At 33.6% G+C, this 21243-nt stretch overlaps 1 protein-coding gene across 2 annotated transcripts; it reads left to right on the top strand.

The window, feature by feature from the left end:
- The first annotated feature begins 7621 nt into the window (after nucleotides 1-7621).
- Nucleotides 7622-21142, top strand: LOC128854972 (neuropeptide F-like). Of its 2 annotated transcripts, none has more exons than XM_054089502.1 (4): nucleotides 7622-7701; nucleotides 16057-16234; nucleotides 20765-20828; nucleotides 20961-21142. In XM_054089502.1, the coding sequence occupies exons 2-4, from the start codon at nucleotides 16059-16061 to the stop codon at nucleotides 21000-21002; spliced, it is 282 nt and encodes a 93-aa protein (XP_053945477.1). In that variant the 5' UTR covers nucleotides 7622-7701; nucleotides 16057-16058; the 3' UTR covers nucleotides 21003-21142. The 2 variants fall into 2 exon arrangements, with proteins under 2 accessions (XP_053945477.1, XP_053945478.1); XM_054089503.1 differs by having other exon boundaries at nucleotides 20957-21142.
- Nucleotides 21143-21243: the final 101 nt, after the last annotated feature.

Genomic DNA, 21243 nt, shown 5'->3' with positions numbered 1-21243 from the left:
AAAGGAATACATATATAACAATAACTTCGCGGGTGTATGTGGATTTCGAAATAAAGCGAAAAAGACTCAGAACTTAAAAAAATAATGGTTTAACTCATAAACATGATCTCATAATCTTTAACAGTACTCCGAGATTTCTTGCTTATTGATGCCCATCACCACTATCAGGAAAACATTTTCTATCACAGTGGTGTTAATCCTTCTAGGAACGACCTCTATGGCCGACTACTTATCAGGTCAGTCCATAAGTTCGTGCGTATTTTACCCATAATTTCACTTCAGTACGATTTTTGCATTACAAAAAATTATTCGTGGAATTTAACGGAACTATTTATATTTTCTTTGATATATTGTGCATTCAACAAGTGATTTTAACCGTGGATAGAAGCACGTGTTGTTAAAAAATAAAATGGAGTCTTCGAACGCGTATAAGAGGCACATTTTGTATTTTTTTTTTTTTATAAAAGTGGTAAAAATGCAACAACTGCTGCTGCAGAAATAAACACTGTTCACGGAGAGGATATCGTGAGTGTAAGGACTGCCCAAAAGTGGTTTTCAAAATTCCGAAGTGGTAACTGCGACGTGGAGGATGCCCCGCGCGCTGGTCGTCCTGAAGCCTCTAACTCCGACGCCTTGCTCAAACTCGAGGAAGCTGAGCCAAATTTGACAGTCGATGTGATAGCTCAGAGGATAAATTCATCGCATGGAACAGTTCACAGGCACCTGGTTCAGTTGGGAAAGGTTTCAAAGAGGTTTTCAAGGTTCCGCATAGACTTTCCGCCGCCAATCTTCAGCAGAGATTGCCGCAAGGCAAACATTAAGCAAGCTGAACGATCTCGGATGGGAGCTAATGCCGCATCCACCATGCTCTCCAGATATTGCACCTTGTGATTATCACCTTTTCCCTGGACTTCAATCCCATATGAGTAACAAGAACTACTCCTCAAAAGAATCTATAAAAAGAGATATCGAAGCGTATTTTGGCTCCATGGACAAACAATTTTTTGAGCAGGGAATTAAAAATGTGCCCAAACGTTGGGAAGACATTCTAAATAATGAATGAAAATATTTTATTGATTAAAATATACTTTATACATCTTTTCTATTAATTTTAAAACCACCTTTAAAAGACGCGCGAACTTATGGACTGACCTGACACATATATTTTATTTATTCAACTATACAACGCACAACAAAAACAGCATTTAAAAATAAATCTGCCATATCCAAGCCATTGGGGCACGATTATCAAAGTACTCCAAATTCCGTTTCATATCTAAATAATGGATTCAGGGGATTCCGTTTGATATCTAAAATAATTGCTAGTGACGCATTAGGCATTCATGAATTTCTAGTCAGTTAATCAACATTGAGCTAATTGATTTCGTTGAAGTGTCAGTGTACGCTTTTAGTCGCTTATCAATATATCCCTGAAAATCCAGATCAGTTCCACTAGTTATCAGTGAAGGCAAATTATTTTGATACTGATTTCATAGTAAACCACTCAAAATGATATTTTACGGATATTAGCGACTTCAAATGAATTTCAATCTCGTGGACAAGCGGTTCGGAAATAAGCATTAAGGGAATACCAGTGAAAGTGGTTATCGTGATTGGCGTGAAGTATCGTGAAGCGTTACACCAGGAATGAAATTGAACAAGTAAAGTGCTCAAATGCAAAAGTAATTTTATTATCACTAATAGTTGGCCTAAGCGAGCCGGAATAACACTTCAGATCTAATACCACACGCAGATTTAATATCCTCTCATTTGAGGGGGCAGTTTGATAAACTCGAACTGAGTATAAATTCACAATCCTCTAAGCACCAAAAGTAATCATCCTCCTGATGAGTTATTGAGTTTATGATGAAATAGCACAGTTACTAATCAGCCTACTATACCAGCCTACCATACCATCATCATGGCATTCATACAGGGCCCTTCAAGTGCGAGATTCTTTTTTAGCAGAGTATTATTTTGACTGTTGTATATTCTGACAAATGCTAAATTGAAAATTTATAATTTACAAAATTGAAATCGATTACGCTCAAAAATCAGATAAAAATAATTTAAGCACTAAAGCTATAAAAATATTCTCACACGAAGCTCATTTCCATACATAAACCAGTAATATTACCATTTTTTGGGCATTGTGAAATCCACGGCAATTTGTTAAACACCATTTATATTTCGCTCGTATGACATTCAGGAGGTATTATTGAGTCAGATTTTTTCAATAAGGCAGCTGAAAATGCACTTAGCGTTAACGGATTGTGATATTGAATATATGAGGGTCGTATTAAAAGTCCGTACAAAATACAATAAAAAACTACTTAATTGTTTAGGGTAAACCATTTCTATTTTCCACATACTCTCCTTTTAGGCTTATACAATTCGTCCAACGCTATTCTAGCTTGTTGATCCCTTCATAATAATAGGAATGGTCCAGTTCTGAATTGAATTATTAGTTTGAATAAAATATTTTTTCCGCTAGCCATATCTTGGGAGACAAAGGACTGGAGAATATGGGGGTTGTGAATGGAGTTGGAACCCTATTTCCGACACGAAGCTATACTACTAAGTAAACATAGCCTTAATATGGGCCAATAATACCATCTCTCTGACTTTACACGGCCTTTTCAAACGACCCGCATATTAACAAGGTTTCTTTGAGATTTTTAAAGTATTGAATATTCGTGATATGTGATTTTAAATATTAATAAATATGTGCAGTTGTTAATAAAATTGTTGGTGAAGCAATTTTTAGCAGAAAAATGAAGAAAATAATTGCAATTTGGAGGCATCGTAAAGAAACAAGGTATGGATTTTGAGTCGAACACGCCTTCAAGCGGTGAACTTTTTTCGACCTGTGCGATTGGTTTTCGATCAGTTTTTTGACAGCACTAATGTAGAGTTCACACAACCAAAGAAATTCGGAATTTATTACAACAGAAACTCCCATTAGGAATAACTTTGTGAATTTCTGCAGGAGTTTCGGTACTAAGATCGTCTGATTTAACATCTTTAAATTAATTTCCATGACTCGTTACTATTACTCGTGTATGGAATTTCCATACAAATATTTTCAAATTGTTATTTTCGGCCGCCGTAGCCGAAAGGGTTAGTGCGTGACTACCATTCGGAACTCACAGAGAGAACGTAGGTTCGAATCTCGGTGAAACACCAAAATTAAGAAAAAGTTTTTTCTAATAGTGGTCGCCCCTCGGCAGACAATGCAAACCTCCGAGTGTATTTCTACCATGAAAAAGCTCCTCATAAAAATATCTGCCGTTCGGAGTCGGCTTGAAACTGTAGGTCCCTCCATTTGTGGAACAACATCAAGACGCACGGCAAAAATAGGAGGAGGAGCTCAGCCAAACACCCAGAAAAGATGTATGCGCCAATTATATACATATATATATATATATATTCCCATTTTTTACCAAAAAAATCGAAGAAAATTAATCATTTTTTAGCTCATAAAATTAAATTCTTATTCCACATTATTGTTTTTAATTATTTTGTAATGGAGAATAGAGAATCGAACTTGCCTCAAAATGAAGCATGCAACAGGGAACTTGCCACAAAATTTGTCATAAAACTGTGGTCTTGCAATAAACTATTCCGCACACTCTAGGAAGAAAATGAAAAACCACAAAATATTATGTAACACTTTTATAATTTTTTTTTCTACATGCAACAGCATTAAGGTGACTTTTTTAACAATAATTACATTTTTTGTCATACGTTATTTTCGGTCATCCCATAGATGGATTTTATATGAATAAAAAAAAGATAACATTCAGCAAAAGTCACCGAGATAGAAGCCCAATTATAGACTTAATCATCTTCACTCCTTGAAAATTTGAACAGAAGAATGCGTACTAGTAGGCAGTCGCGGCGGCTGACGTAGCGGAATGGATTCGGTACGTGACTACCATTAAGTAGTGGCCAGGACTGAGCTCCAGGCATGAAACACCAAATGGTTAAACAGGTTTTTTTTTTCAAATAGCAGTTGCCACCGAGCAGTCTCCGATAGGTTCCTTCATTTGTGGAAAAGCCTAAAATACACCCACTCAAGGGAGTAAAGGGCAATTATTGTTCCTTTATTATATCCCGCTGTACTTATTTGAACATAACTCGAAAGTTATGAGAGTGCCATTTGGAAAGTTGAAGGTATTATTGAGCCGCACTCTACACTATTAATACAAAAATTAGAAACAAATTTATGGAAGGGAGTGTTTTCAAGAAATATTTTCGCCAAAAAATTTAAATAAAAAAATTTAGTGTTTCAAAAAGTTTTTTTAAGTATATTTTATGCTAAAAGTTACAAATAAAAAAAAAAAATAAATTACAAGAAATATTTTTGCCAAAATATGTTACTAAAAAATTTAGTGTTTGAAAAATTTGTTTAAGTAATATATATTTTATCCTAAAGGTTACAAATAAATTAAAATTTGTTTTGACGTGATAACGTCTTATAATTCGATTTAACAGGCTGCACGCACGAAAAAATGTGTCGTTACCTTGCTCATATGTAGTTACCTTGCTCATTAGTGTTACCTTGCTCATATGTAGTTACCTTGCTCATTAGTGTTACCTTGCTCATTAGTGTTACCTTGCTCATTAGTGTTACCTTGCTCATATGTAGTTACCTTGCTCATTGCATTGCATGAACTGCAAGCGAAAGCGCGGAACGAACGACAAAGCAAACAAAGCAAACGAACGGCAACGTTCGACATCTTGTTCTCTCCTACTTAAGTGAGCGTATATATGTATGCATATGCGCATATGTACATATATAAGTTCACGTATTTGTATTTGCATATGCCTTCTTATTGATTATTATTAATTTGATTCACTTGAAGAATTTAAAATAAAACCAAGTTTGTTAATAATACCTGTTGTTTTAATGTTATTATTGTATTATTAATTTTTTTATTATATATGAAGGAAAAAATGTATTTTAATATTTACCATATACCTTATAAGATATGTTGTCTATACTAATATTATAAAGAGGAAAACTTTGTTTGTTTGTAATGAATAGGCTCAAAACTACTGGACCGATTTTAAAAATTCTTTCACCATTCGAAAGCTACATCATCCACGAGTAACATGGATTATATTTTATTTTGGAAATAGGGCTCGAGATATAGGTCAAAACGTGGACCCGGGTAACCTTCGGATGTGTATGTACAATATGGGTATCAAATGGAAGCTGTTGGTGAATGCTTTAGTTTAGAGTATTTTTCATGCCGCTCCGTGACTAGGGTCTCGAGATAGAGACCAAAACGTGGACCCTAGAATGTGTTTGTACAATATGGATATCAAATTGAAGCTGTAGGTGAATGCTTTAATACAGAGTATTTTTCATGCCGCTCCGTGACTGGGGTCTCGAGATATAGGTCAAAACGTGGACCCGGGTAACCTTTGGTTGTGTATGTACAATATGGGTATCAAATGAAAGCTGTTGATAAGTGCTTTAATACGGGGTAATTTTCATACCTATTGATGACTAGGGTCTCGAAATATATGCCAAAACGTGGACCCGCCGTGTCTTTGCACCGAATTAAAGCAAACTTACACACATTGTTAAGGAGGTATTGAAGATGGTTTCCGTATAGTTTGGATACCTATTGGTAGATAGGGTCTCGAGATATAGGTCAAAACGTGGACCCGGGTAACCTTCGGATGTGTATGTACAATATGGGTATCAAATGGAAGCTGTTGGTGAATGCTTTAGTTCAGAGTATTTCCATCCGCTCCGTGACTAGGGTCTCGAGATAGAGACCAAAACGTGGACCCTAGAATGTGTTTGTACAATATGGATATTAAATGAAAGCTGTTGATAAGTGCTTTAATACGGGGTAATTTTCATACCTATTGATGACTAGGGTCTCGAAATATATGCCAAAACGTGGACCCGCCGTGTCTTTGAACCGAATTAAACCAAACTTACACACATTGTTAAGTAGGTATGGAAGATGATTTCCGTATAGTTTGAATACCTATTGGTAGATAGGGTCTCGAGATATAGGTCAAAACGTGGACCCGGGTAACCTTTGGTTGTGTATGTACAATATGGGTATCAAATGAAAGCTGTTGATAAGAGCTTTAATACGGGGTAATTTGTTATGTTATGTTATGTTATGTTATGTTATGTTATGTTATGTTATGTTATGTTATGTTATGTTATGTTATGTTATGTTATGTTATGTTATGTTATGTTATGTTATGTTATGTTATGTTATGTTATGTTATGTTATGTTATGTTATGTTATGTTATGTTATGTTATGTTATGTTATGTTATGTTATGTTATGTTATGTTATGTTATGTTATGTTATGTTATGTTATGTTATGTTATGTTATGTTATGTTATGTTATGTTATATTATGTTATGTTAATGTTAACTCATTCTCTATATCCATACAAAATATCTATCAAACAAATAAAATTAAAATTTTCTTTCGAAAAATGCAACCATTCAATCAGTATTTTCTTATGACGTTATCACGTTAAACTATCGTCAGTAAACCGACTTTACAGACAACCTCTTTTTCAAGAAATTCTTTTCCAAAAAAATTTTACTAAAAAAATTTAGTGTTTGAAGAAATTTTTAAAGTATATTTAATCCTATAAGTTACAAATATATTTAAAAAAACTTTTAAATTTAAAAAGAAACGAAAGTATTTCATTTTTAAGTCTCCGTGCCATCATTTTTAGTATTGAATAGCCTGCAAATAAACAAATGTTTATAAAAATTAACGTCGCCGCTTAAATATTTGGATCACTTCGCATGGAATCGCTCATATGGTATGTCAATTAATAGATAACGAATTCTCATTCGAAATATATGAAGCAGCTCGAACTTGAAAGACCCTTTACTACAATATTTATTACATATAAACTGTTACAAAAGTTGGCCAAATTGTTCATTATTTTATTTGTTAATAAATTTGCATATAAACTGTAGTGTACTGGGGCATCAGCGCTAATAGAGATAAAAAAGCAAATAGAAATGTAAGTAAATAAACAACAGTTACCAATTCTAATTAACAAACTGTCAGTTGTCGTCACTGTCAATGTCGATATCACAAATACACACACACATACACGTGCGTAAGAAAAAAAATCGTTTGAAAGCATTTATTAAAAAACAAAATTATTCATTCCAAGTATGAATGCAACCAGATGTTTAAAACTTTCTTGAGTTGATTAAGCAGGCATGTGGCTTCCAGCATCTACCATTTGATTTTAATAAAATATCAAAACGAAGTTTATTTGCAATACCACGACATCATTACAAGCACCACGATGAGTTCCAACACCGGTAAGCAGAATATAGATACCATTCAGCGGTATATTCGCGTTATGTGTGTGTTTTTTTGGTTACCGTGATTTTTTTTTTCTTTTTTTTCAACCCTTAAAAGACACGGCTTTGTCAGATTTCATAGCTACCGCAATAACCGCTTCCGTTGTCCGATTACCACTGCCATTGGTATTTTTATCATTGTTGTTGCGTATTAGCCTGAATGCAATCGGATTCGCCATCCAGAAATCGTGTAGACTTCGCAATATAAAAGGAACAGCAATTCGTAGGCATTATCAGTAGTTGAACCGCGTGGCAGTGGTGACAATTTAGTAGTTGACTGAATTTTACGGAAAGTTATTTATTTTATTTTGGAAAAACTTACAGGTAAATAAAAAGTGCGTTATGTCTGTGAAACCTTGAGCTAAATAGTTAAATAAATATGACAAACAAGTGATTCATAAGTTCTTACCACAAATATTTAAGCTCCTGCATTGCTTTGTTCAGCGGTCTTTTGTTTTTCCCTGGAACCTTAAGAAATAATATATTAATAAAAAAAATTCGTTTTCGTTAAATGAATGAATTTTAGCTTTTTTAATTGTATGGAGTTAAAAAAGTTGATCTTTTTTAAAACTAAATTTGCCATTCAAAAATTAAAAATTTAAGTAGGTAAAAAATAACTTAAGATTTGTCATGGGCTAAAATAAATTTTAAATTTACAAGGTGACGCAAAATTAATCACCTTTCAGCAGATTTATAATTTGTGAAAATGGCTTTGTACATAAGTCATATTTGACAGTTGTGAACAAGATAGTTGCAGTGCGGAACTAAACAATTTTCTTTTTGTTAAAAAAATTAAATAAATATTTATAACTAATTATTTTGTTTATTTTCTTTAGTAAACAAATTATCCCAAAACAAATTCGATGATTAACTTCAAACCTAACAATTAATTTATTGAAACAGTTTAATAAAAGAATTCGGTTGTAGGTGGTTTTCACCTGATTTTTCAATTACGAAATAATAAATTAGTTAATCGGTCAAAAACCTCTTTTGTTTTATTTTTTTTAACGGCCTATAGATTCCTAAACTTTTTTTGCGCCGCTTTGAAACAATCCGAAAAACTGAACGGCTCTGTGTGGTTTCTGGATTCAAAGTTCCTTACGAGCATGCCTTCATACCTGATCGATCTACTGCTTCAAATTTAGATGTCCTCTCCCATCAATTTAGTGTTATACGCAAATTCTCTAAAGCTTTTCATAGAGTTTCGCATACAAGCGTAATTAAGAAATTAGCGTACCTCGGCTTTCGCGCCGCATTCAATTGTTTTGTATAGGGTGGGCCATGCAAAATTTGCCTTTTGAATCGGCTATAAAAAAAAATAATCAATATTTTTTCAAATTTTTTTTTTTATTTTGAAGATTGAATATTGTCATTTATGAATGAAAAATAATATCGTTCAAATGACTGCCACGACTGGCTTTACAGTAGGCCATTCGATCAACCCAATTTTTAAGCACATTTTCGATAGTTTGGGCTCCAATTTCATGAATGGCAACTTCGATTTCGTGTTTTAAAGCATCAATCGTCTCTGGATGGTTCGCATAGCATTTGTCCTTAACGGCTCCGTACAAAAAATAGTCCAACGGGCTTAAATCACAGCTCCGAGGCGGCCAATTGATATCGGAATTTCGGCTGATTATTCGGTTTTCAAAAACGGTAGCCAAAAGTTCGAGTGTAACTTTGGCAGTGTGACAAGTTGCACCGCCCTGTTGAAACCAAATGTAGTCCATTTCATCCTCTTCAATTTTTGGAAACAAAAACTCGTTGAGCATGTCACGGTAACGCTCGCCATTTAATGTAACCGCGGAAGAAGAAGAAAACTCACCACTTTGGAAATAGGTTTTCAATATTTCCCAATTTTGTTCAAGCGTATAGCGTCCCATTTCGTAATTCTCAAAAAAATAAGTGGTTCAAAAAGCAAACGCTATATGACCCACCCTGTATGTAATATTCCCTTCATACGGCGTGCACCTTCCAAGAATGCAACTTAACATTTTTTTTAGGGAAATTGCTTTTATCTTTCCAGAATTTTCTGTCTATATCGGGTAGTTCTGCGTTGTCTGGCTTCCCTTCAACGATTTCGAAATAATTTTGGTCCATGCATATTTTTTAGTTTATAATAATACTCAAATGCGTTTGTATTGTATATTAACACACATGGAAATAGTATATTCTACCTGCTGCCTCTCGAGGTTGCTTTATTTATATTTTCCATGCAAGCGAATGGTGAATTATCAACAGCTATTTTATGAAATGAAAGTTTTGAAAAGAAACAGCTTAGCATGCACGTACGGGAGTTACAAAAAACAACAAATTTAAGCTTTAAGTCTGTAGGTTTGAGATCTCTTGAGGGAAAAATTTTCAAGCCGACGTCTATCAAAAGAATTAATTTTTTGCTCTTAAGCGCCCATAATCCCTATCGAAATGAAAACAAAAATGGATTGTCAGTTTGTTATTATTATTCAAATTTATGCAATACGAGAAACACTCTTGAAAATTTAAATTTTCTTTTTGCTCTTAAGCGCTCATAATTACTACGAGTATTGAACTGAAAACAGAAATTATGTCTAAGGTTTTTCGCTCTCTCAGCTTTTTATTATTACAAACTGTATTCAAATTTATACAAAACTGTCAAACACTTTTTACTCCTACGCGCCAGAATTACTATTTAAATGAAAACAAAAATGTTTACTCAGCTTTTACTATTACAAGCTTTATACAATTGTTCAAATTTATGCAAAAAAGAGAAACTCTTTCTTCCTTCATTTAAAAGAAAAACATTTTTGAAAATTTTAAAATTTTTAAAATTTTAAATTATTATTTTTTTGTTTTCTTGTGAAGAGTATAAAAGGAAATTTCAAAAACAGCTTCAGGACACTCAAGAAAAATCATTAACACCGGCATTAGATTTACTCTTCTTAGACACACGCATTTGTTTTCTTGGTTCAATCGTACCTAAAGCAATTCAGCTGTTGCATTGTGTAATCCAGCTGATCAAGATTAAATTAAATATAAAAATACTTACACAATTTTGAGAGGTTGATTTTCGTGATGTCTGCCAATATATGGTTGATCTTTTTTACAAAACTACTTAAAGCTTGAATTTACTTCAAAATTATTTTGAAACTCACGCATGACTATACTTAACTGAAAATCACAAAATATTTAAAAATTTTATTTGATCCCTTAATTTTTCCACTAGTGTAAAACTGTTTAATTTGTTTTATACAAACCTCAGCAAATTGTGACTATTTCTAGTAATAACACATTTTAGCAAAATGTAATTTTTTTGCAAATAAGATGAGATGAGGTCTAAAAGCAAAGATGAAACGTTGAAGTTCATAAAATTATCATTTTGTTAATATTTGAAAAATCTTAGCTCTGAACTTTGGCATGCTATTAGCTAAACTGGTATTCGAAATTAAATATTTACAGCTTAAAATAAATGAAAGATTTAAATGTTTTTCTACCAGTATACGTTCATGCTAACATATATCTCTACCACGAGCTCTATTCTGTCCGCATGGCGTATACGCAACAAACGCTCCTTTGGTTGTAGTCCCATCTTTCAAATCGTAGCTTTGTGGCTGTCACTGAAAATTCTTGGTCGTACTGTTTTATCGCGCTATCTGATGTCCTCTATGGACGAATTTTTAATTTTTTACACTTTGTGTTCTTTATTAATGGCATAATTTGTTTATGCTGATGACTTGGAAATCTAATTGATGCTTTCCATTTCAATTCAACCGGTTGATTCGGGACATGTTTTTCGATTTCGATGTAACTCAAATATGTTGCTCTCTGGTCAAAATAATGAGACACATATTTTTTTGTTCGCCCGATAAAATGTTTTTTCAAGATTTATCGGCAATTTTGTTTTTCGGCTCAAAATCGATTTTTTTAATTATATATAAAAAAAAATTTTTTTTTTAATTGCTCATAAATTAGTCAAAAATGAACCGATTTTAATGATTCTGGGTTCAAAATGATCTCATTACTTGCACGAGCCACTTTATGTACAAACAATAGCAAAACAGTGGTTGAACTTGTTTTTATTTTGCAAAAAACAAAAAGTGCGAAATTTTTTCGAAATTCAATATTTCAAAAAGTGTATTTTGTGGTTTTACTTTTTCCAAATCAAGAGGATACCTCGAACTTCAATTGAACTGAATGTCCAGTTGCTAAAATTAATTGTTTTGGAGTAATGCATTTTTGAGTAAAAAACCTTTTTTTTTCGGCACAAACGTGAGCTGCTCGGTAAATATTGACAAAACTAGTATCCACACTACAAAAAAATTACAGAAATTAATGTTCTTAATGATTTTATTGTTAACATTCAAATATTGTGATATCAACTTCAAAATGAGTTCAGAAAGTTTTTTGAACTTCCGTAAGCGACAGGTGTGACAACCTAGTGTCCCTTCGAGTCCGTTTGTATAGTCTCATTGCCTTACAAACTCGATGACATCAAACATAACCTTCGTGTAATGATTGACATCGTAATTAGTGTTTTGATATTCTTTTTCGAATATATTTAGGTCGACAATAAATAATCCTCAAAGTCGTTGTAACGACGTTATACTGACAACTTTTCCGCAACAGCTCGCTATTTATTGAACATTTTTCAGTGAGTAAACAAACGCTTTGCGGCGAGGCACAATCTAAGTGCTGATGAAACACAGTACATTCAATCTGCAGAGACATTCCTTGAAATCGTTCAAAAAAACTCCGAATATAAAACATCTTATTATACAAAATGATGGATTAGAGAGTTTTCGGATTGAAAAAAAAAAACATCTGGATGAAAGCACCAGCGTACAAAGGTATTCGGGAAACTCATATGTGGAAAAATGAAATTGTAAGAAACAAAAAAAATAAAGTGTACCTGGCAAGAACTTGTGAATAAATGTGGAAAATTGCCAAAAAACAGCTATGATTTAGTTAAAGCTGAGATTCACGTGATTTAGTAAGTTACATATATGACTGACTTAGGTTAAGATTCGTGATAGATATTAAATGGCAAAGTAAGCGATATAAAAAATATGTTTCTTGTTTGTAATGATTTTTCTCTGTACTCTTTTTGTACGTAAAGTGGAAAATATTCCTCTTCGATGATTTATGTACAATAGATGAGATATTTTTAACAATGGAGCATCTTAAAATAAAAAAAAAACTATAAAACACTTACTGTACTTTGTTATATCACGCAATATGAACAGTTCACCGAGCAGTTCACGTTTGTGCCGAAAAAACAAGCTTTTCACTCAAAATTCATTACTCAAAAACAACTGATTTTAGCAGCTGGGCACTCTGCTCAATTGAAGTTTGAAGTGTCCTCTTGAATTGGAAAAAGTTAAAAAAAAATACACTTTTTGAAATATTGAATTTCGAAAAAATTTCGCACTTTTTTTTTTTGTAAAATAAAAAATTTTCAACTACTGGTTTGCTATTGTTTGTACATAAAGTCGCTCGTGCAAGTAATGAGATCATTTTGAACCCTCATAATTAAAATCGGTTCATTTGACTAAGTTATGAGCAATTAAAAAAAAAAATTCTTATATAATTAAAAAAATCGATTTTGAGCCGAAAAACAAAATTGCCGATAAATCTTGAAAAAAAATTTTTTCGGGCGAACAAAACACTAAGTATCTCAATATTTTGACCAGAGAGCAACATATTTGATTTACATCGAAATCGCAGAACATGTCCCGAATAGACAAGTTAAATTGAAATGGAAATCATCAATTGGTAATAAAATAATTTTTCTATGAGCTTGAAAAAGTTTCGCTTGTTGTACTAAGACTTTGTTTTTTAAATTGTTTCCAAATTTGTACCTGCGGTGCAAAAACTGCAAAACGAGTAAAAAAACTGCACACATAGAATTTTGCATTGAGCCTCAAACTCTACAGGAAATTTTCATAGGCTGAAGCATATGGTATATTTAGCCATAACTTTATTTATTCTGTGAATTTATATATTCGGTGAATATGCCATTTTAAAAATATATTCAGTTATCACAATGGTATATAAAATGTTAATATACATTAAGAAGTGCCAGAGCAAGAAGGTGGAACATTAGAAAAATGTGAAATTTTAGTACATTTTTTATTTAAATTGACTATTTTATTTACCCCAAAAAAGGTGTAAGTGCAAATTATATGCATATACATATAGGTATATATAATATAAGATGACTTTCCTGGTAATCCTTTATAAAGGCCGACCGCCCGTATTAATTCTTAATTCTTAAAATATTAGATATAGGATTTCTAGGCAATTCCATGTCAAGTGGTTCAAGTATTTTGACCATTCTCGTAATTTCTTCTAAAAATTGATTTATTTGTAGAATTGTGTATAATAAGAAGTAAACTGAAAACATGTTGAGATTTATTCAATTTTGAAAATTTTAATATAAGAGTATACGCTTACACCAGCCGAGGTCCGCTTGTGGCAATCATTTTGATGTTGTTTCACAAGTGGACCTCGGCTGGTGTAAGCGTATACTCTTATATTAAAATTTTCAAAATTGAATAAATCTCAACATGTTTTCAGTTTACTTCTTATTATACACAATTCTACAAATAAATCAATTTTTAGAAGAAATTACGAGAATGGTCAAAATACTTGAACCACTTGACATGGAATTGCCTAGAAATCCTATATCTAATATTTTAAGAATTAAGAATTAATACGGGCGGTCGGCCTTTATAAAGGATTACCAGGAAAGTCATCTTATATTATATATACCTATATGTATATGCATATAATTTGCACTTACACCTTTTTTGGGGTAAATAAAATAGTCAATTTAAATAAAAAATGTACTAAAATTTCACATTTTTCTAATGTTCCACCTTCTTGCTCTGGCACTTCTTAATGTATATTAACATTTTATATACCATTGTGATAACTGAATATATTTTTAAAATGGCATATTCACCGAATATATAAATTCACAGAATAAATAAAGTTATGGCTAAATATACCATATGCTTCAGCCTATGAAAATTTCCTGTAGAGTTTGAGGCTCAATGCAAAATTCTATGTGTGCAGTTTTTTTACTCGTTTTGCAGTTTTTGCACCGCAGGTACAAATTTGGAAACAATTTAAAAAACAAAGTCTTAGTACAACAAGCGAAACTTTTTCAAGCTCATAGAAAAATTATTTTATTACCAATTGATGATTTCCATTTCAATTTAACTTGTCTATTCGGGACATGTTCTGCGATTTCGATGTAAATCAAATATGTTGCTCTCTGGTCAAAATATTGAGATACTTAGTGTTTTGTTCGCCCGAAAAAATTTTTTTTCAAGATTTATCGGCAATTTTGTTTTTCGGCTCAAAATCGATTTTTTTAATTATATAAGAATTTTTTTTTTTAATTGCTCATAACTTAGTCAAATGAACCGATTTTAATTATGAGGGTTCAAAATGATCTCATTACTTGCACGAGCGACTTTATGTACAAACAATAGCAAACCAGTAGTTGAAAATTTTTTATTTTACAAAAAAAAAAAGTGCGAAATTTTTTCGAAATTCAATATTTCAAAAAGTGTATTTTTTTTTAACTTTTTCCAATTCAAGAGGACACTTCAAACTTCAATTGAGCAGAGTGCCCAGCTGCTAAAATCAGTTGTTTTTGAGTAATGAATTTTGAGTGAAAAGCTTGTTTTTTCGGCACAAACGTGAACTGCTATTTTATTTACCCCAAAAAAGGTGTAAGTGCAAATTATATGCATATACATATAGGTATATATAATATAAGATGACTTTCCTGGTAATCCTTTATAAAGGCCGACCGCCCGTATTAATTCTTAATTCTTAAAATATTAGATATAGGATTTCTAGGCAATTCCATGTCAAGTGGTTCAAGTATTTTGACCATTCTCGTAATTTCTTCTAAAAATTGATTTATTTGTAGAATTGTGTATAATAAGAAGTAAACTGAAAACATGTTGAGATTTATTCAATTTTGAAAATTTTAATATAAGAGTATACGCTTACACCAGCCGAGGTCCGCTTGTGGCAATCATTTTGATGTTGTTTCACAAGTGGAGGCATCTAGAGTTTTTTCATGGCATTTAATACACTCGTAGGTTTGCCATTGCCTATCGAGGGGCGCCCGCTATTAGAAAACACTTTTTTTGGTATTGAGTTTTTAAAGAGAAATATCTTCTTCCATGAAAAAAATTGTATTTAATATTTTAGGGTAAAATATAATTAAAGAAAATTTTTTTGAGAAAAGAATTATGTTTGCAAAATTTTTTGGAAAAGCATTTTTTATAATTTTTGATACACACCCCATTTTTGTTAATTACTAAGACTATGTTCAGTAGTCATTGCATGTAATGGGATTCACATAACTTTCTAGGTTATATGCAAATAGTTGCAGCAAATCTGTGCAAAATACTGTTCTGGCGCAGCACTAGCATCCGTACGCGTACATTACATCCGTTTGAAAGTGGATCAAAGCAGTCCTAAATACATTTACCTATTTATTTATTTAAGAATCAGATACACGATATTTTTGGCGATAATTTGCAAAACAATTAAATCACTTGGCATGAAATCACTCTTCTTTTTATAGGTTGAAATATAAAATTGATTTGTCAAGTATTTTTTACGTAACAACGGTATTCTGTGCCACAATTTCCCATTTTTCTTTTACTCTGTATACAGATATGTCGTCAATCTTACGCTTGGCTGTCAGTATCCTTGTTGTGCTGGCACTCTTAACCACACATACAGCTTTAGCCAATTCGCGACCGCCACGAAACAATGACATCAGCAACATGGCCGATGCACTGAAATATTTACAAGATCTGGACATGTATTATGGTGATCGAGCACGAGCCAGGTAAATTTAATAAAAAAATTTGCAACAATAAATATATTTATACTCATAGTATTTGTTGTTTTTTCCTTGATAAATTATACATTTAAATGATATTCTCAATTGAAAATAAAAAACCATTTAAGAAAAAATCTTAATATGTATATATAATATTATATCGCCCCTAGCCGCAACATAGGGCGGTGTGTCATAGTATACAGTATATTAAATAACTACAGCACAGGGACTTAATGCAAAGTGTTGTTTATTTAGTAGTTTCTTATTTAATTTTATTATGTTTTTGTGAAAATATAGTTTATTCTCCTACAAAAACAAGATGAAACTAACTTTCAAACCTTCCGCAAATTTAAAACAAAATTTAACAAAGTTTTATCAAAATTTCACACTTCTTAATTTTGAGGAAAATTTTTAGTATTCAGTGTTTTAGTCCATCTGTACAATTCAAATTCCCTCAAAAATCGCATTGATTTGGAACATTTGTCTTATGTTTTTTTTTTACTACCGATCTTGTGCATTTTCTGCATATAACGAATGCTCGACAATTTTTGTGTATAGACCACAACACCCAACACCGTCAACAAACAAATTGTCAAAAATTAACACAATATTCGAACCACTTCAAGCTTGCACTCTGAAAGGCTAAAATTCAATGGTCTATAAAAGTGAGTACTTGGAGTTTTTTTCAAAATTTCTTATACAAATATTTAAATTTTTGATGAAAATTGTGGAATTGTTTTTAAGTTGCACAAAGTTTGAGGTTTGGATTCTTAAAGTTTTTTTAGAAGAATGACCATTATCTTCATAAAAAACTTAAAACGGAAAAAAAAAAATTGTCAAAACATGGCAATAAGGCCCTGTGCTATAGTTATTTAAAACACTGTATACATAATTGTACATAGCAAAGTGTCAAAAATCGTATTTTTGCAAAGTATAGCTTTTACTATGAATTCCGGTAAAAATCCAGTCTTAAAAATCTCTGTTCGGAAACAATTTTGCTTAATAAATACAATAAACTCATAGAAATGGGAGTGACAGATTTTAGATTTGCTTGTGGATTTCAGCAGAATATGCACTTGCTAACGACCAACGGTTATTTGGTATGGAGAAAATGTTTTTTGTCTGTTACCTTTGCTTGGATCACACGGCATTTAAAACTTACCTACTTTGTTTCCAAAACGAGCCCCTAATCCAAATTCGGCTTCGTTTTAAAGAAAATAATCATAGTTTCGCAAGGTTCTTCCATATAAATCCCTGAAAAAGTTGACCCAAAATGAATATATATAGTTTTTTTTTGAGTAACTTTTTTAACAAATAAAACTATTATATTATTTAGGGTGAAGAATATCTTTATTTTGACCTTTACGCCCGCCATTACTTGTTTGTATTTTTTTTTTGTCGGTACAGACTAGCAAATACAGCACTCAGATACTAGTACATAAGGGCATTGTACTACACTCGGTTCCCTTTTTAATTTTCTTTAAATCTACTCGGACTCTGAAGAAATCTTAGTAGATCTTGTGGTTTCAAGGTCTTCGCATCTTAACACATCAGGGCCAAAGACCTCACACCTGGTTCGAGTGAAGGCCGGGCAGATGCACAGAAAGTGGCCCACCGTCTCATCCTCTTTTCCACATGCTGGGCAGAGTGCACTGTCTGAGATGCTCATAGAAAAGGGCTTGTCATCAGTCCAACCAGCAGCCTACAGTCCCTTCTAATTAGTGGCAGTAGGAACTGCGACAGTCGGTCGGACATCAATTTGGGTTGTAGTAACCCATTTGCTAACCGTGGCTTTGATGGCTGCAGAAGGAAGTGGTAGAACAGGCTACGGGACAAGGAAGTTGGCCTCAGAGCCCATTCTGACTAAAGAGTCAGAGATCTCGTTACTTGCGAGACCCACGTGTCCCGTGACTCATGTTAACATCAGGATATTATGCCTGCCGACATAGTTTAACCTGGACTTACAATACTCGACTACCCTTGAAGTGTTTGAAGGGCTGTCTAAGGCCATAAACGCAGACACATACAGATCTGCCTCTCCATCTGTTTTCCACAACAAAGTTCATTGCTTCTGGAACAGCATACACCTCCGCCTGAAACACAGATGCATACATTCTAACAGCGAAGTGTAATTTTGTCCCGCTTGATTCGACGTAGACACCAAAGCCGGAACCGTGCTCGGTCCTGGAGCCATCCGTGAAAATGCTAGAAAGGTTTGCCGGGCTCATTTTCTGAATTTGACCACAGTTGAGCCTCTGGCAGCACCATACTGTATCTCTTGTACGACTCGGGATGGCATGGATTCAAGGGGCATGGCGAGGATCGTTGGATCGAAGTCCATGCCTACTCTGTTATCCAATGTCGGATAGGGGCCGGACCAATTCCTATTGTGTTTCAGCCTGTAGATGGCCTTCAAGGCCTCTCCTCGGATGAAAACATTAAGTGGTGGTAGACTAACCAAAGCATCTTATAAAGGGCCTGAAGTAGTCGGAAAAGCTCCGGTGCAACAGATGGCCACAGTGCGTTGTAGTCTCGATAAGGTCCTCCTGATTTCCACGAGAGAGAGTCTACTCATCCAGACCACTGATGCATAGATGATAATAGATCTTATCATAACCGTGTAGATCTATAGAACCTTGCTAGAAAAGAGACCCCACGTTTTGCCAAAAACAGCCTTGCACTGCCAGAAGGCTGTCAGTGCTTTGGATGTCTGTACATATATTACATGTTGTACATAAATGTTTGTACATATATTACAACTGTCTTGTTCACTAGTGCCTAATACGATTGATGTAGGACGCCATTTACAAAAATTATAAATCTTCCGATAGGGTAATTAATGTTCGCCACCTTATATCTCGTAACAAAACTCTTTTTTAAATAAGTTAAGAAATGCCCTTAATATACAGGGTGAACGATATGAAGTGTTACCTAACACCATAACTTTTTTGTGTGAAAGTAGTTTTTATTGCACCAAATTGTTCAAAAATGATTCCAATTTTAACGTATCGCACCCTAAATACAAAAGGGTCACAACTCAAAATTTTCCACACTCGAGCTTGGCTAGTTTACAGTAGCACAGAAAACAAACTATGTGACATATCACGCTGAAATTTGCCATGTAAGCTTATAACAGTCCTACCAAAAAACAAAAAATTAATTTTTGCCATATGTCATCCGCGGACCGTTTTATTGATAACGTCTCCTTCATATTTGAGCAGAAGTACATTTTGAGTTGTGACCCTTTTGTATTTAGGGTGCGATATATTCACTTTAGCTCGATATGACCACCTTTTGCATTGACTATAGCCTTCAAACGGTCAAAAAATTAGTTGCATGCTGCACGAATGTGATCTTGAGGTATTTTGGCCCATTCTCGTATAATCCCTTTTTTCAGCGCATCCATACTGGCTTATTTTTTAGTCCCTCACCTTGCTCTCCAAAATGGACCAGATGGAATAGTCCATCGGAGTTGCGTCTGGCGAATTCGAAAGCCATTGTGTGGACGAAATGAAGTGTGGAACATGATTTTTTAACCATTCTTGGTTCACACGAGCTTTATGAGACGGTGCCGAGTCCTGTTGGAACGTCCATGGTCTACGACCGAAATGTTTGCGTGTCCACGGCTCTACAGCAGCTTCTAAAACATTTTCCCGATAATAAGTCGCATTCACTTTGACACCAGGCTCGATAAAAGCAATTGGAGAGCGTCCATCAGCGGTCACTGCGTACCAAACCATTACTTGCGATGGGAAATTGCTTCGAGTGGCTATACGTAGGCTCAAATTTTCGTATGAGCGTTCGGTCAAGTAAACACGATCGTTTTGAGTGTTTATGAACTGCTCCTTTGCTCTTTCGCACTGAACTTTTTTTTGCTGGGGTGAAAGATCGTTTGCTTTTTGGAACTTGTAAGCCTTGACCTTGAGCTCATTTTTCAATATGCGTCGAATGCAGTCTTGCGATATTTTCAGTTCTTTGGCCATTTTTCTTTCACTTTGACCTGGACTTCGTTCAAGTCGAGCCTTCACTTTCCGAACCATTTGTGGCGTTGTTTCGGTTTTTTTTGGTCCACCTCCATAGCGTTTTGCAATGCTACCAGTATCATTGTAACGTTTTGTAGTGCGATACACAAACATTCACTTTGAGGTGACTCAGCTCACGAACAATGGCTGGTTGTGATTTTCCCGCCAAATATAACACAATCACACTATTACGTTTGAATTCCATCACAGAAAAATAAATTCAAAACTAAGACGCAAATGCTTTTGATGGCTTATAAATAATATATTGAGCTGTCATTAGAACAATTTTAACGTTGATGTCATGAGCTGTTTTACAGATACAAGCAGTGTGAAGTTGGTCATATCGTTCACCCTGTAGTAGAAAGATCGCCCCTTTAGCTGAGTTTATTTTTGAATATATACGCAAATTTTGAAAAAAAAAATGGAAAATAACACGCAAAATATAAAGTACTATAATTATAGGAGGTTTTTATATACATATTTACACAATCGATTCGTTTTGTATTGCTAACAGGTTTGGCAAGCGCGCGCCACTAATACAACTCTTGCATCAACGTTTGCTGGACAATCCGGAAATGGTATATAATGAATATTTTAACTTTTTAATGGTACAATATCATTAAAATCATTTAATTTTCTCTTCACATTTTATTCATTTCTTTTTTTATAAAATTGAAACAATTTAACTGCCCCTTGATTGCGCCAGCAAGGCACGAGCCTTAGACCATCCATCGGCTGAGGAACCTTTCTAAAGTCCTATGTGAAAATGCATGTGAATTGCACTCAATTGAACAACAACTTCATGATTCACACTGGCAAAGTAAACGATGTAGCAGCAAACCATTTCAAAAGTTATTGAGTAAAATTTATTAAAAAAACTATGGTGTATGTTAAATTAAAGAAAATATATATATATATGAGACTAATTTAAGTTTAACTTATTTCATGAAAGAACAGTATTATATATTCCAAAACCAAAAAACAAAAACATGC

This window comes from Anastrepha ludens, chromosome 2 (genome assembly GCF_028408465.1).
Source record: "Anastrepha ludens isolate Willacy chromosome 2, idAnaLude1.1, whole genome shotgun sequence".
Classification (NCBI taxonomy): Eukaryota; Metazoa; Arthropoda; class Insecta; order Diptera; family Tephritidae; genus Anastrepha; species Anastrepha ludens.
The sequence above is the reverse complement of the archived record's forward strand: the minus strand, read 5'-3'. Positions and strand labels throughout refer to the sequence as shown.

Coding starts and splice junctions, on each gene's coding strand:
- LOC128854972 (XM_054089502.1), top strand. CDS start 16,059: ATGTCGTCAATCTTACGCTTGGCTGTCAGTATCCTTGTTGTGCTGGCA. Junction 16,235..20,764: donor GGTGATCGAGCACGAGCCAG/GTAAATTTAATA, acceptor TATTGCTAACAG/GTTTGGCAAGCGCGCGCCAC. Junction 20,829..20,960: donor TGCTGGACAATCCGGAAATG/GTATATAATGAA, acceptor TGCGCCAGCAAG/GCACGAGCCTTAGACCATCC.